Source organism: Cavenderia fasciculata, assembly GCF_000203815.1.
Source record: "Cavenderia fasciculata unplaced genomic scaffold Scf_ET2XIPL01CNAVH-3, whole genome shotgun sequence".
Taxonomy (NCBI): domain Eukaryota; phylum Evosea; class Eumycetozoa; order Acytosteliales; family Cavenderiaceae; genus Cavenderia; species Cavenderia fasciculata.
The window spans coordinates 1,616,986-1,631,399 of NW_004457723.1; the positions used below are offsets into that span (position 1 = coordinate 1,616,986).

Here is a 14,414-nt window from a genome sequence, read left to right on the forward strand (position 1 = left end):
ATTATAATAAATTTTATTGTTGTATTAATCAAATAAGTAAACTATTATTATCTATAAGTTATCAAAATTAATTCTTTTTCCAAATTTTTGATAATCTTTTTAAAAAACCTATATTATTATTATTATTATTATTATTATTTACTTTATCTTGATTTGATAATTTAAGTTGTATTGATTCCAAGTATTCTAAAGTGTAAACTTGGTTTACTTTGTGTATCATATTCTTATCAAAGTGGGGTAGGAGATGAGATGGATCATTGAAAAGGTTGAATAAGAATTGAATACATTCGTATCTGACAGTAATTTCTTTTATACACTGTTCTCTTGATATTTCTTCAGCATTGCTGTGGTCATGTATGAATTTTGCCACCTCTATGTGTCCGTATTTAATAGAATAAACAAAGGTCATAGAGGTACCTCTGTAATTTGTGTTGGTGTAGATATATTGGATGGATTTATAGTCACCAGATGCTGCAATAATATCGATGCAGTGGGGTGTTAGGTGACAACAATCATGTTGGTGAAGGAATCGAATGATATGGTATGTAACTGGGTTGAACCTGCTCCTAATATTACGACAAAGAACCTTCACATACTTTTCAGTGTTACCTCGGAAGACATTGTTGTCTAGACTGTACAAAAACGATACAATCTCGAGCGATGGTGTCCCTCGTACAACCAAGTCTCTTAGAGCCTCGGGGTTTAGAAGTTCTCGGTATTGGTCGAGAACCCAAACCAACATGGAGAAATGTGAGTTGTCGATCAACTCTAGCACACATTTACCAATAAATTCATTCGAGAGTGGATCCTGTATTTTGTCATTATGATCCTTGACGAGTGGAGAAATATCCTTGAACGTTTGGAATCCAAAATAACCCATCATCCAGGTCATAAGTTCCATGTTGCCTCTTTTCGCTACCAAAGCAAATAATGAATGACTATCGACCGATGGATTCCTGCTGTATGGTGTAAGATTATTTTCCAATAAATATTTTGCTACTGAACTATAGTCTCCCTAAAAATAATTAATAAATTAATAAATTAATTCTTTTGTTTTTTCTTTTTTTTTTTTAATCTTATTACCTTTCCTTTACTACAAACAAAAGCAATTGATTGATCAGGTAAATCAAATTGAAGATTTTTAATCAAAAAGTCTACAACTTCAAGATGTCCGTTGATGGTAGCATTATGAAAAGTGGTAGAGTCTAGATAACATGATGTTCTTTCCACAATGTACTTTACAAGATTTAAATGACCCGCCGAGCATGCAGCAGACATTGCCGATTCTGTGCATGGTTCTGATCTATTCTCGTGCATGTAAGAATAAATATCCAAATATCCGTTACCTGCTATATATGACATTGTCGATGGATTGGTTGGAATGGTAAGTTGTTGTTCCAAATAAATGAGAATATCCAAGTTGGCCATATAGTCAAAGGCAAACCCAGACACTGAATTCTCTCCAAATCGTGTGTAATAGAGTTTAACAAGGTCCAAAGAGTTTAATCGCACTGCAATGTCTACAAACTTGACATTCAACAATACCTCTCCAGGTAATAATCGCTTTGGAATATTATCTATCAATAATTTTGAAATATCATATTTATCTTTTAAACTACCTTTACCATTTAATCTTGAAATAACAAATAAATTAATTAATTAAAATAAATAAAAAAATAGATAAATAAATAAATAAATAAATAAATTATAATTATAACTTACATATTTAATAATGCAATAGTTTTGAACTTTAAAGATGGATAATGTTTGAGTAAATATACAACAATGCATGTATGACCATTAAAACAAGCAATTTCAAAGGCATTTTGAGTGATTTTAATTTTATGGACGGTGTTTAGATAGTGGAGGATGTGTTCATGGCCATACTCGCATGCCATCAATGCAGTGGCTGCAGAGGGAAGGATACCCAGCTCGTTGACGACGTACTCGAGACACTCTAGATTACCACCTGCAGCGATATTATGAGCAAACCAAAAAGGTGAGCCTGTGCAATCCTTGCTCGTTTGGTCAGGCACATCATTGGTTTGGTCAACCTGATCGAATATGGTCAATGAAAGTGTATGACGAGGGTAGAGAGGAAACCTCCTAACTATCTCTTTTAGTATCTTTACATCTCTACAGTGTCTAAGAATAGATGGTACTGCTTTAAATGCCAATATAAAAGTATCATCATGTTTTAGTTTTGAATACAATAACTTTAAACTTCTTTGATTAAAGTTGTCTTTAGACTTTTGATCATTATCATCATCATCATTATTATCATGTGATGACCTAAGATCTACTTTAAAATATGATACTATATAACTTGGAAGAGATTGAAAACTATGTTTGGGTTGATTGAAGCTGATGGTTGCATGTATCTCTGGTATTGATTGAAATATCTTTCTAACTATAACCTTGTTACCAAATACAAATTGAAAGGTTCTATAATCTACTGACATGTCTTTAATCTATCTATCTATCTATATATATATAGACTTAATATTATTATTATTATTATTATTATTATTATTATTATTATTATTATTATACATGATGATAAATTTGTGTTATATCAATGATCATTGTTCGTTTGTGGATCTTTTTTTGAGGACTAAATCGATTTGGAAATTACTGAGTACAGTTATTATTAATAATTTAGTAGTGGTCTTGTTTATTCTTCTTGTGATTATATCTATTCTTTTTTCCTCCACCTTGGTAGTTATTATTATTACTATTATTATTACGCTTATTATTATTATGAATATTGTTATTATTATTATTATCATTTTGATTGTCACCCATTGATTCTTGTTCGATACTATTTGTCTCTTCAGTAAATCTATTATTATTATTTTGATTGTTATTATTTCTATTAAATTTAATTGATCTATTATTGTTATTGTTATTGTTATAATTGTTGTTGTTGTTATTATAATTATTTTGATTATTATGATGTTTATTGGTTGTATATGTTTGTTGATGGCTGTGATGTTGATGTTGATGTTGTTCAGCAGGTAATAATAATTTTCTAAGTTGATCTGGTATTAATTGAGGTCTCTTTTTGAGTGCATACACCAATCCACTCAATATAGCAATGTTACCTGCAACGGCACTAAAGTATACATTCTTGAATGATTGTTTGGCTCGTTTGTGTTTGAATTGTTCCATGGCCCACATGCCACCGATCCAACCACCTGCCAATGCAGTCAATTGCAGTGTACTCTCTCTGACACGCCATTTATGTTGAATGGCTTGTTGCTTGTCATAGTAGAACATGTATGCTGCTCCTGCATTCACTCCTACTCCGTAGGTTGTAATGATTGCCATTGGTCCTTTTAATAGATTCATCTTTCTCTCTTTCTCTCTCTATCTAATTATATCTATCCTATCCTCGCACTCACACTATTTCTCTTTTTATATAAAGTAAGTACTTTGGTTTGTAGTAAGTATCTTTCTGAACAATAGAGATTTGATTTACATTGTTCAAAGAAGAACTTCTCATTAAAAAAACGAGCGAAACATGATCGATCTCAAACATACAACAATTCATTTAAATTAGCATTACTCTTAATCTCTTATACCAAAAGAAGCAACAAACAAATTCTCGTCATCTCTAAGAGATATTCCCTCTCCTCTCTCTCTATATATATATTACCACACACGATCAGAGTAGATTAAATTTGAACTTAACACACAATTGTATAAACACCGCACCCTCCTTATTTTTTTTTGTCTAATAAGTTTGGTGGTGTGTATTTTAAAACAACAACTCATCAATGTCAATGATCACCAATCATTAAAGTCGTTGTTGACAGTTTTGAGTAAAGGTATCATTATGCACACCGGTGGTAGTAGATATATATCATCATCGGCCAGCATAGCAGATCATTTTAACAATTACACAATTTCATTCATTCGATCATTGGTATCATCAATCACTACTACAGATATGGATACCATTTCATTCTATTCTTGATCAAACATAGAAGTAGTTTAAATATGGTAATCACTGATCATTGGAATATTATCATTTACCAAAGCGAGAAGATGCTTAAAAATGGTAATCATTGGTATGTTTTCATGTACCCAAAACTAGAACATGTTTAAATAAGGTAATTAAAATGATCATCTATCAGTTCCACCGATAATTATTAATATTGATGCCCATCCTCTTTTCATGCAACCGTTTAGTATAAATAGAGCAATTTTCGATTCATTATTTAAATCACAAATCAAACAATCAACAGTTTAACAACTAATTAAATTCACAACAACTACCATACACACTAATAATAATAATAATATTAAAAATGGCAATTGAAATCATCAACTTTAACCAACTCATCCAAAGACAATCTTCTTTGGATAGATTCCCAACCACACTATTCCCAACCAACTATTTCTACATTGCTTTTTGTATCATTGTCTTCCTATACACCATCCAAAAGCGTGACAAGAAGTCATCAAGTCGCTTTATGGAAATACTCTCATCCAATCAATCAATAAGTATTTTAGAAATCAACTTTAATAACCGTATTGTCAGAACCAATAATAGTTCAGTATCACTCGAACAATTCTGTCAATCATACGTCATCGATTCAATCACCCTCCAAAACAACATCATCTCATCAATGAATCAATTCTCTCCAAGTGACGTACAAATCAAGAGCAAGAGCTGCTCTTCATACTATCGTCTCACTGGAAAGTACGATGCTTCGACCAATGTCTTCCAAGGAATCATGATTGACAACACTCAAGAGAAACAACAACTCAACAAGCTCAAGAACACCTTGACTCACGATGCACTCACCGGTCTCCAAAATAGATACCATCTCAACAACAAGATCCAAAAGTTTTGTGCCAAGTCTTCATCAGAACAATGCTCAATCTATTTCATTGATCTCAACAAATTCAAACAAATCAACGATACCCACGGACACGACAATGGTGATGTTGTCCTCAGATCAGTTGCCGATCGCTTCCAACAATTCGCCGACGAATCAGTTCTCCCAGTCCGCCTTTCTGGCGACGAATTCCTCATTGTCAAGCGCAATGTAGAATCAAACACACAAGCTGACCAATTTATCTCCAGCTACCTCTCAAGTGTCCAATGCGACACTGTCCAACTCAACAACTCAACGTCAATCAAAGTAACTCTTTCCTTTGGAGGTGTTGTATTCAACAAATCACAATCAACTCAAACCGATAAGTTGATTAAATGTGCCGATGAAAGAATGTATCAAATGAAAAAGAACCTTTTACCAAACGGCAACTCTACCGTTACCTTTACTGCTTAAATTAATAAATATTAAATAATAACAAAAAAAAAAAAAGTAGTGTACTTTTTTTTTTCTAAACACCTAAAATACTTGTCTTCTTTATTCTTTTTATATTAATTGTGCCAATAACAAAGTGACTTTCATAAAAGTAAAAACCAATTATTGTTGACGCCCTCTCTCTCTCTAGTTTGTTCTGATTTACACCCACTATCTTTTGTTTGCAAAATTGGTTTTTTTTGCAATGAGTAATTTAATTTCTTTAAGTCAAACATCTACTATGGCAGTTACGGGTAGTAGTTGGAGTACAAGATTAAAATAAATAATAGAAAAGTTTTTTACAGCAAATGAATGTCATTATTATATTCAGCACATATATATAGATATTATTGGTATAAGATAAAGTCAAAATGGAGGAATTAGCAAGCACAAAGCAAGATCAGAAACAGGTGTATGGAGAGATTTTAGGTGTTTTAACAGTCTTTTGGGAATGTAAATCAGGGCTAACATTACAAAAGGTCTTGGTGAGAGAACAAAAGGAGCGATTGGAAGCATCTGTGATGCTTACACTAGAGCACGGGGAGATTAGCAACAAAAATATTAGCTTCGTTTTGGGATTAGAAGAATATGAAGTATCAGGGGCACTAAAGAAGAAATCTATAGTACCTCGCCAAAAGACACTTACACAAGAGGAAGAGGAAAAGATAATAGCCAAGATCAAGATATCTATTCAGCAGAATAGACCTATGACAAAGACAGATGTCAAGATTTTGGCACTCAATCTCTGGAAAGAGTGAACGGGCACAAAGAGAGAAAAGATGCTGTCAGACTCTTGGTGGAGAGGTTTTAGATCGAGATACGTAGATCTCAAGCTTAGATATGTTCGCTCTCAAGATTATAAAAGGGCACTTGCTGAACAAAAAGGTGGTTCTGACGCATGGATCAAGGAAACTAGAGATTTCATAGTAAAACATGGTATCAAACAAGAAAATATATTCAACATTGATGAAAAGGGAGTTCTCTTCACAGATACTAAACAAAAGGTAACTATAGACAGTAGTGATTATACACATGCAATTGATTAGAGTTTACTAATAATTCAATGTCTTTGTCACAGGTTGTCATGTTTGTTTATAAAAATGCAAGGGAGACACTCAAACCAAAAGTTTTTAAACAAACTCAGTCCCAACACTTTACATTGGTAGGAGGAATAACAGGATTAGGTGGTAGTCTAAAGCCTTATTACGTTTTGCAGTTTCCAATCAAAAAGAATTGGTCCATTACTAGTAAAAATGAATATGGCTATCTGGAAGTTAATAAGAGTGGCTATGTAAGATGATTTTTTAAAAATTTTCTTTTTCTACAAAATCTAAATATTATAATTAATTAACACACTCTTGTCTATAACTAATCGTATATAGGTAGATGAGTCAATCAAGCTAGACTGTGTCCAATTTTTTGTTAAACAGCTGACAACACCTGGCGACAAGTTACTTTTGGTCGACAATCATGGAAGTAATTTTAGTCCTGAATTACTTCAATGGGCCAATGAAAACAAGGTTCACATTAAGAGCTTTCCATCCAATATGACACATATCTTACAACCTTTGGATCTTGTCATTTTTTCATCATTCTCTCAATCACTAAAGAATATGATACTAAAACAACTTCAAGACAAACCCAACTTTAAAATCGCACCCGAACACTACCAACAGTTTTCATGCTTTGCATGGGTCGAAGCAACAAAGCCAACCAACGTAATGGCTGCTTGGAACAAGTCAGGTATCATTAATTGTTCGCCACTCTCACCACAAGATCAGGGATTGATACCAAAACCACCCAAGGCAACAAAAAAATCTTCAAAGGCTCTTGCTCTTGTTCAAACCACTTCTAATGCATTGGTAACGACAGATTCTTTACCACACAAGCAAAGATCAATGATGATGAGAGATAAGATGAGTACAGGCACTGTCTGGACCGACGACACAAATCGGTATGTTTAAACGATAACAACTACTACCCATTTTTTACTAACCTAATTTTCATTTAAATCAAAGAGACTTGGTTATTCATTATAAAAAAGAGACACGAAAGAGAAGACAGCCAAAAAAATCAGACTCTGGAGATGTTAACCTGAGCCAAGTTAACAATTATAACACCTTTAACCAAATTAATGTGGCTACCGGCGAAATGCGAGATGAAAATAATAGACCAGCTAAAAGAATAGCCTATGAAAGCAATACCAACTCATCATCCCAACTGTCAACCACTATTCAAAATCCTTCCTTAGTCTCTTCCGTCAAATCCCTATTTAATAAATTCTTGCATTGAACTGTCTTCCCCCATATTCCCCATATAAATTGGGTCACCCCAAACTTTTTATTTTCCTCTTTGCAAAAAAAACCAATTTTGCAAACAAAAACAAGTGGGTGTTAACTAGTGTACACAATTATCATGGTTGGACCATTGAGCTAAAGAGTTGATGCACACTCATCTTCTCTCCTCTTAAGCAAGCAAGCAAGCAAGCAATCAATCAATCATGACAGCACCACATAGTTGAACTGAACTTGCAACACACACTCTGCTGCTGCTGTGCTTAGTGCACTCGTTTGTTAGAGTGTGTGTCAGTGTGTGACAGACAGCCAATGAACATCAAATTTAATTGGGTGTGTTCATTGCATTCCCCTTTTTAGTCAAACTCGTTCAAGACGACAGACTGTGAGACGTGCAACCCCCGCCACCCACAAACTCATCATCATCCAGCAATGAAAATTAATTATGCGTATCAGATATATATAAACCCCCCACTACCCACACTAACTAATATTAAAAATATTTAAATAATTACCGAGTGTTTCTTGGTATACCCTAACCAACCTGCTCACTCTCTCATACTCTATACTTATCCACTGATCATCCACTTTATTTCTTTTATGAAACTTGTTTCAAAAATCGTATGATATACAGATAATAATAGTGTCCTACTATTATCTCTCTCTCTCTCTCTTTTACTTCTCTATACTCAAACTCTTAAACTTTAATTAACCATTTAACTTTCTCTTATTTTTTATTTTTTTTTCCATCTATCTATAGTCTTAAATCAACACAATCATTACTACTACGACCTATCAACAATCAAAAATCAAATCATATATTTTACATTCATTATCCAATCATGAACCCATTAATTATCATCTTTATTTTGTGTATCGTTGTATCATCTGTTTTTGCCAATATGTCTTGCAACAACCAATATGTCTTTGTCAACGACACCAACTCATTGTCATCATCTTTTTCATTGTTCAACCATGTTGAGCAACAATCGACTATCATCCAAAATAACAATATTTCTTTGTCTATGATGCCATCATCCGTTTCATTGCCATCTTTTAATCATTTTGAACATCCAATCATTCTTATCAAAAACAAAAACAACAAAAACAACATCAACTACAACAACAATAATAATAATAGCAATAATAATAACGATATCCATTCATCTATTTCACAAACCCAATTTGATTCAAATCATATTGTTTCTCAATGTCATTTACCATCAAACCATACTTTTATTCCTGTCTATAACAACAAAAATAATAATAACAATAATTTATCTTTTAATTCATCAATTTCAATTCCTTTTAATGTTTTGTCCCAATCCCATTTCCAGTTACCATTAAATCACTCAACCAACAACCATATAATTTTCTATGACGACAAAGAGGAGGAGGAGGAAGAGGAAGAGTATGTTCAATGGAACAGCAACAGCAGCAACAACACAATCTCATGTTTCAACCATGTTAAACATCAATTAATTTCCATCAACTATCCATTGCCAATTAGTAGTTTTCCATCCTTTTCACACAACATTCACTATAACTCAAGCCATGTTTTGTGTATCTCAAATCATTCAACAACCAAAAACCATATTGTTTTAGAGGAGGAGGAGGAGGAGGAGGAGTCTGTTCAATTGAACAGCAACAGCAATACAATCTCATTTTCATATTTCAACCAATCAATTCCCATCGATAATAATAATATTATTTCATTCCTCAATGTCCATCAATCATCGATTCCATGTTTTAAATCTAGTGATATTTTAACTCATTCAACAACAAACAACCACATTCTTGTAGAGGAGGAGTTTGTTCAATTGAACAACAGCAGCAAAATCACACATTCATTAACTTGTTTAGACAATGTTAAACATCAATCAATTCCAATTAGTAATCAATCAAATAATAATAATAATAACTATTTTTCATTAATTCATTCATCATCATTGAATTCACCTATTCCATTTTCATCTGATTATTTTAACTCTGCAAACACTTCCACATCATCATCATCAACATTATCAAATACAATCAATTCAACAAGATCAAAGACAAGCCCATTTTCAAGATACTCCAGCAACATCTCAAGAATAGAAAACAACAACAACGCGGTAACAAGCTCTGACAATTTAAACCAATTTACTGATACCTCTTCTTTTATTTTTATAGATACCAAAGTTGCCAACAATTATTTTGATTCTCTCAATTGTTTCGGAACCAATCATTCAAATCATACAATAATACAACAATCATCATCACCAATCAATCATCATACAATCCTCACCACAACCCACACTCACAATCAATATTCACAAATCACTCCACCATCTTCAAATAATAATAATAATTCCTATTCATTTATTCACCCATTATTATCCATTAATACAGATTTTATTGTGCCCCAATGTCAATCACAACCATTAATTTCAAATTACTCAACAACCAACAACCTCATTCTTTTAGAAGAAAGGGAAAAGACTGTTCAATTGAACAGCAACAACAACAACAACACAATCACAATCTCATTGTTCACCCATGTTGAACATTATTCAATTCATAATAATAATAATCATAATATTTCTTTCCATCAATTAAGTGATACATTATATCAAAGTCAATGTCAATCCAATCATACATTCTTTCCTATCAACAATAATAATTATAATTTATCTTTTCATCCACAGTGTCAATTCCTTTTATATATGTTTTGTCTCAATCCATGTCACCCATTCCATTAAACTCTAGCGATGTTTTGTTTCATTGTCAATCACCAAATCATTCAACAGCCACCAACAATTTTAATTTAGATCAGGAAGAGTCTGTTCAATTAAACAGCAGCAGAAATACAATCTCATTTTCATATTTCAATCAATCAATTCCCATAGATAATAATAATAATAATATTTCATTCTTCAATGACCATCATCATCGACTCCATGGTTTAAATCTAGTGATATTTTAACTCATAGTCAATCATCATTGCCACAATTAATATTAAACCATTCAACAACCAACAACCACATTCTTTTAGAGTTTGTTCAATTGAACAGCAACAGTAGCATCACAAATTCATTAACTTGTTTAGACCATGTTAAAAACCAATCAATTCTTTTTAATAGTAATCAATCAAATAATAATAATAATTATTATTCATTAATTCATTCATCCATTTCACCTAATCATTTCAACTCATTCTCATCATCAAACACATCATATATATCAAATATAATCAAATCAACAAGATCAATTGCAAGCCCATTTAAATCAAGACACTCCAACATTTCAAGATTAAAAAACAACCCGGTAACAAATAACAATAATAATACCAACACCAAATTAAAAAATACAAATATCAACAATAATAATAATAACTATGCCAACAACAACTCATCATCATCATCATCATTCTCATGCTTCAACCATGTTGAAACATTCATCTCAACCAACAATCAACCAAAAAATATTAATAATAATAACAAAAATAATAACAAAAATAACAAAAATACAAAAACAAATATTAATAATAATATCAACAACAATAATAACAAAAATACAAAAACAAATAACAACATCAATAACACAAGAACAACAAACAATAATAATATTATAATCTTTGCCGAACACTTCAACCCACAATCAATCATTCATTCATCACCAATCCTCAAGTCAGTTGCCCGTCCCAAACCCAGTGATCAAGAGTACCAGTTTCCAAGCAACAATCACCACCATTCGTAGACCAACATAATTAACTCTGTATCAAAAGTTGATAATTAATTATAAATTTACTGACTCTTTTTCTTTTTATTTTATAGGTACACTAATCATTATTCTCTTCAACTCTTTTGGTAATAACAACATCTTAATAAAACAACTAATAATATTAATAATAACCAACCACAATAACTAATAATAATAATAATAACAATAATAACAACAATAACTAATAATAATAATAATGACAACAACCAACAGCAATAACTAATAATAATAATAATTACAACAACAACAACCACCAATTACAATCCTCTTCTTTTCTAAAAAAAAAGATATTCAATTACTTTTACCCAAGTGGTTTCCCTCTATTCCTACTCTTTTCTTTTTATACATTTTCCGTTGCCATCGTCCGTGCCCAGTCCAGTCCAGTCCAGTCCATCATCGTCCATCCATGTTCCACGTCTCCCTAGGCTTTTATACCCAAAAAAGATATTCAATTACTTTGAACCAAGTGGTTTCCTTTTAAAAAGATATTAAATTACTTTTACCCAGAGGGTTTCCCAGGTTCGCCCCCGTGTAAGTCGATTTTCTTCGCATTGGGGGGCTTTTTTTTTTTTTGGACTGTTCCCATGGTCTAAACAACCATGGGAACAACCAAAACTATATTTTTCTATTTCTTTCTTTCTCTTTTTTCTCTTTTTCCCTCTCTTTTTTATTATTTTTTATTTATTTATTTATTTATTCTTTTACCGCCAATTCAATATTATTTTTCTGACGATTTTAAAATTAATTAAACCATCATCAGAATTGTAATAATTATTATTTGTAACAAATATTTGTGACACTACAACTGTAGCAATATGTGTCTTTATAAAGGTATGCACCCAAAGATGGTTTATGGGTTTGTAACTTTAATTTATTAAAATTAACACTTTTAAAATAAAAATAAAATAAAAAAGCAACCACACCACTTCACCAACTCTGACTTTTTGATCAGACCTTTATTATTTTATTTTTCTTGTATTTATAAATATAATTAATGACTTGTTACTCACAACATATCAATATATACTGATACATATAACTATAGATAGAAAAGATGATACGAATAAATAAATAAAGACTGTTTTTATGTGCACTATCTATTTCTTACAATCATTATTTAGCTCCATCATCCCCCAACTATTCCTCGTGACACATCCTCTATAGTCCATTGCCCATGATCCACAATCATGCCTAGTACAACCATCATCCACCACTGGTGGAAAATCAAGAAAGTATAAAGTCTTATTGTGACAGATGAATTTTATAATGTTTTAGTTAGTATTGGAATCGATTGATCAAGATAGATTCTTCACAAAGGAAATAATATTAATATTAATTTATATTATTTTAAATATATTTAGTTATTTTAGAGACACCAGCAAATTACTATGTTGATACGTGATAGATTAAGGATTGCGGATTGTATATAGTGGACCCAGGCCGATGTCTGCCATCCTCCACCATCATATACCATCTATCAATCAATCATCTATAGTCCATCCACTATCCATGGTAGACTATAGTCGTCCATCTTTGTCAATCTCAGCCACCATTGTACATATTCAACAATAGTCCAAGTGGAAAATCAAGAATGCATCATGTTTTATTAATATCGATGGTTCAATGCATTGGAATGATGGATCAATTAAATAGAATCACAATAGTCCAACTGTGGATATCGTATTATTATTTGATTTACATCAGCAATGGACTCTTGTAGATACAGTACATTTTGATTATAATCATTGTTTAATACAAAGAATCCAATAAACTTATAGAAATCTTTAAACTACAATTCAATCTAAGACTAAAATTTCTATCTATTTCCACCATCCACTATCCATCTTCTATCCATCCATCCACTAACCTCTATCCATCCGTCCTCATCCATCCATCCTCATCCAACCATCCTCTATCCTCTATCCATCCATCCTCTATCCTCTATCCAACCATCCTCATCCAACCATCCTCATCCATCAGCCCTCTTCATCCATCCGTCCTCATCATCTATCCATCCGTCCGTCCTCATCATCTATCCATCCTCTATCCTCTATCCATCCATCCTCTATCCACCATCTTCTATCCAACCATCCTCATCCAACCAACCATCCTCCATCCATCCTCTAACCATCCGTCTTCATCCAACCAACCATCCTCCATCCATCCTCTATCCACCATCTTCTATCCAACCATCCTCATCCAACCAACCATCCTCCATCCATCCTCTATCCATCCGTCCTCATCCAACCAACCATCCTCTATCCATCCATCCTCTATCCATCCATCAGCCCTCATCCACCATCCTTCTTCATCCATCCGTCCGTCCTCATCCATCCATCCTCTATCCACCATCCACCATCCACCATCCCTATCCATCCACCATCCGACCATCCTCTATCCATCCAACCACCATCCTCTATCCATCCACCATCCGACCATCCTCTATCCATCCATCCACCATCCATCATCCATCCACCATCCACCATCCACCATCCATCCTCTATCCTCCATCCATCCACCATCTACCATCCATCCTCTATCCATCTACCATCCATTCTTCCACTATCCGCCATCCACTATCCATCATAGGTGCGGTACACCTTGCTTATCTTTTTTAGAGTCAACAATAATTAATTAATTAATTATGTATTTTCTTTATAACAATTGATCAAATAGGATTATATTTAGGAAAGATTTGGATATAAAATCTTATTTCTTTTTCAACATCGAATCAATGATATTAGATCGATTTCAAATTGTAGAAATGCTACATTGTTGTGTAGCTTGTCCACACGTTTGATGTTGGGGATGGTCGAAATGATATTAGACAATTTCTGGTGTACTTGGGTTTGAATGTTATTACTCTCGGTTTTAATCCTTTAAAAAATAGATTGATTGATCTTCAAATTAATTTTCATCAATTGCAATGCAACACTCAAAATATTATCACTATAGGATGCAACAATTGGTAAATGTTCCAATCCGAATCCTCTTACTATCAATTGATAATATTGAATTGTTTGATTTGTTCAACAATTGG

At 32.7% G+C, this 14,414-nt stretch overlaps 6 protein-coding genes across 6 annotated transcripts; 4 read left to right on the forward strand and 2 right to left on the reverse strand.

Annotated features, from left to right (window-relative positions):
* Window positions 1-67: 67 nt before the first annotated feature.
* On the reverse strand, window positions 68-2,462 carry DFA_07466 (uncharacterized protein; the record flags this gene model as incomplete). Its single annotated transcript, XM_004367268.1, has 4 exons — window positions 68-566; window positions 597-1,015; window positions 1,084-1,633; window positions 1,723-2,462. 4 exons carry the CDS (start codon window positions 2,460-2,462, stop codon window positions 68-70), a joined length of 2,208 nt encoding a protein of 735 aa, XP_004367325.1.
* A 196-nt stretch (window positions 2,463-2,658) lies between these two features.
* On the reverse strand, window positions 2,659-3,351 carry DFA_07467 (uncharacterized protein; the record flags this gene model as incomplete). Its single annotated transcript, XM_004367269.1, has 1 exon — window positions 2,659-3,351. One exon carries the CDS (start codon window positions 3,349-3,351, stop codon window positions 2,659-2,661), a length of 693 nt encoding a protein of 230 aa, XP_004367326.1.
* Window positions 3,352-4,313: 962 nt separating this feature from the next.
* On the forward strand, window positions 4,314-5,300 carry DFA_07468 (uncharacterized protein; the record flags this gene model as incomplete). Its single annotated transcript, XM_004367270.1, has 1 exon — window positions 4,314-5,300. One exon carries the CDS (start codon window positions 4,314-4,316, stop codon window positions 5,298-5,300), a length of 987 nt encoding a protein of 328 aa, XP_004367327.1.
* A 389-nt stretch (window positions 5,301-5,689) lies between these two features.
* Window positions 5,690-7,610, forward strand: DFA_07469 (uncharacterized protein; the record flags this gene model as incomplete). Its single annotated transcript, XM_004367271.1, has 4 exons — window positions 5,690-5,771; window positions 6,108-6,322; window positions 6,701-7,272; window positions 7,337-7,610. The coding sequence occupies 4 exons, from the start codon at window positions 5,690-5,692 to the stop codon at window positions 7,608-7,610; spliced, it is 1,143 nt and encodes a 380-aa protein (XP_004367328.1).
* Window positions 7,611-8,514: 904 nt separating this feature from the next.
* On the forward strand, window positions 8,515-11,855 carry DFA_07470 (uncharacterized protein; the record flags this gene model as incomplete). The annotated part of the gene is made up of 6 exons (XM_004367272.1): window positions 8,515-9,121; window positions 9,218-10,234; window positions 10,300-10,554; window positions 10,647-11,327; window positions 11,428-11,460; window positions 11,662-11,855. The coding sequence occupies 6 exons, from the start codon at window positions 8,515-8,517 to the stop codon at window positions 11,853-11,855; spliced, it is 2,787 nt and encodes a 928-aa protein (XP_004367329.1).
* Window positions 11,856-12,561: 706 nt separating this feature from the next.
* Window positions 12,562-14,012, forward strand: DFA_07471 (Calcium-chelate transporter like protein; the record flags this gene model as incomplete). The annotated part of the gene is made up of 4 exons (XM_004367273.1): window positions 12,562-12,606; window positions 12,745-12,796; window positions 12,898-13,054; window positions 13,181-14,012. The coding sequence occupies 4 exons, from the start codon at window positions 12,562-12,564 to the stop codon at window positions 14,010-14,012; spliced, it is 1,086 nt and encodes a 361-aa protein (XP_004367330.1).
* Window positions 14,013-14,414: the final 402 nt, after the last annotated feature.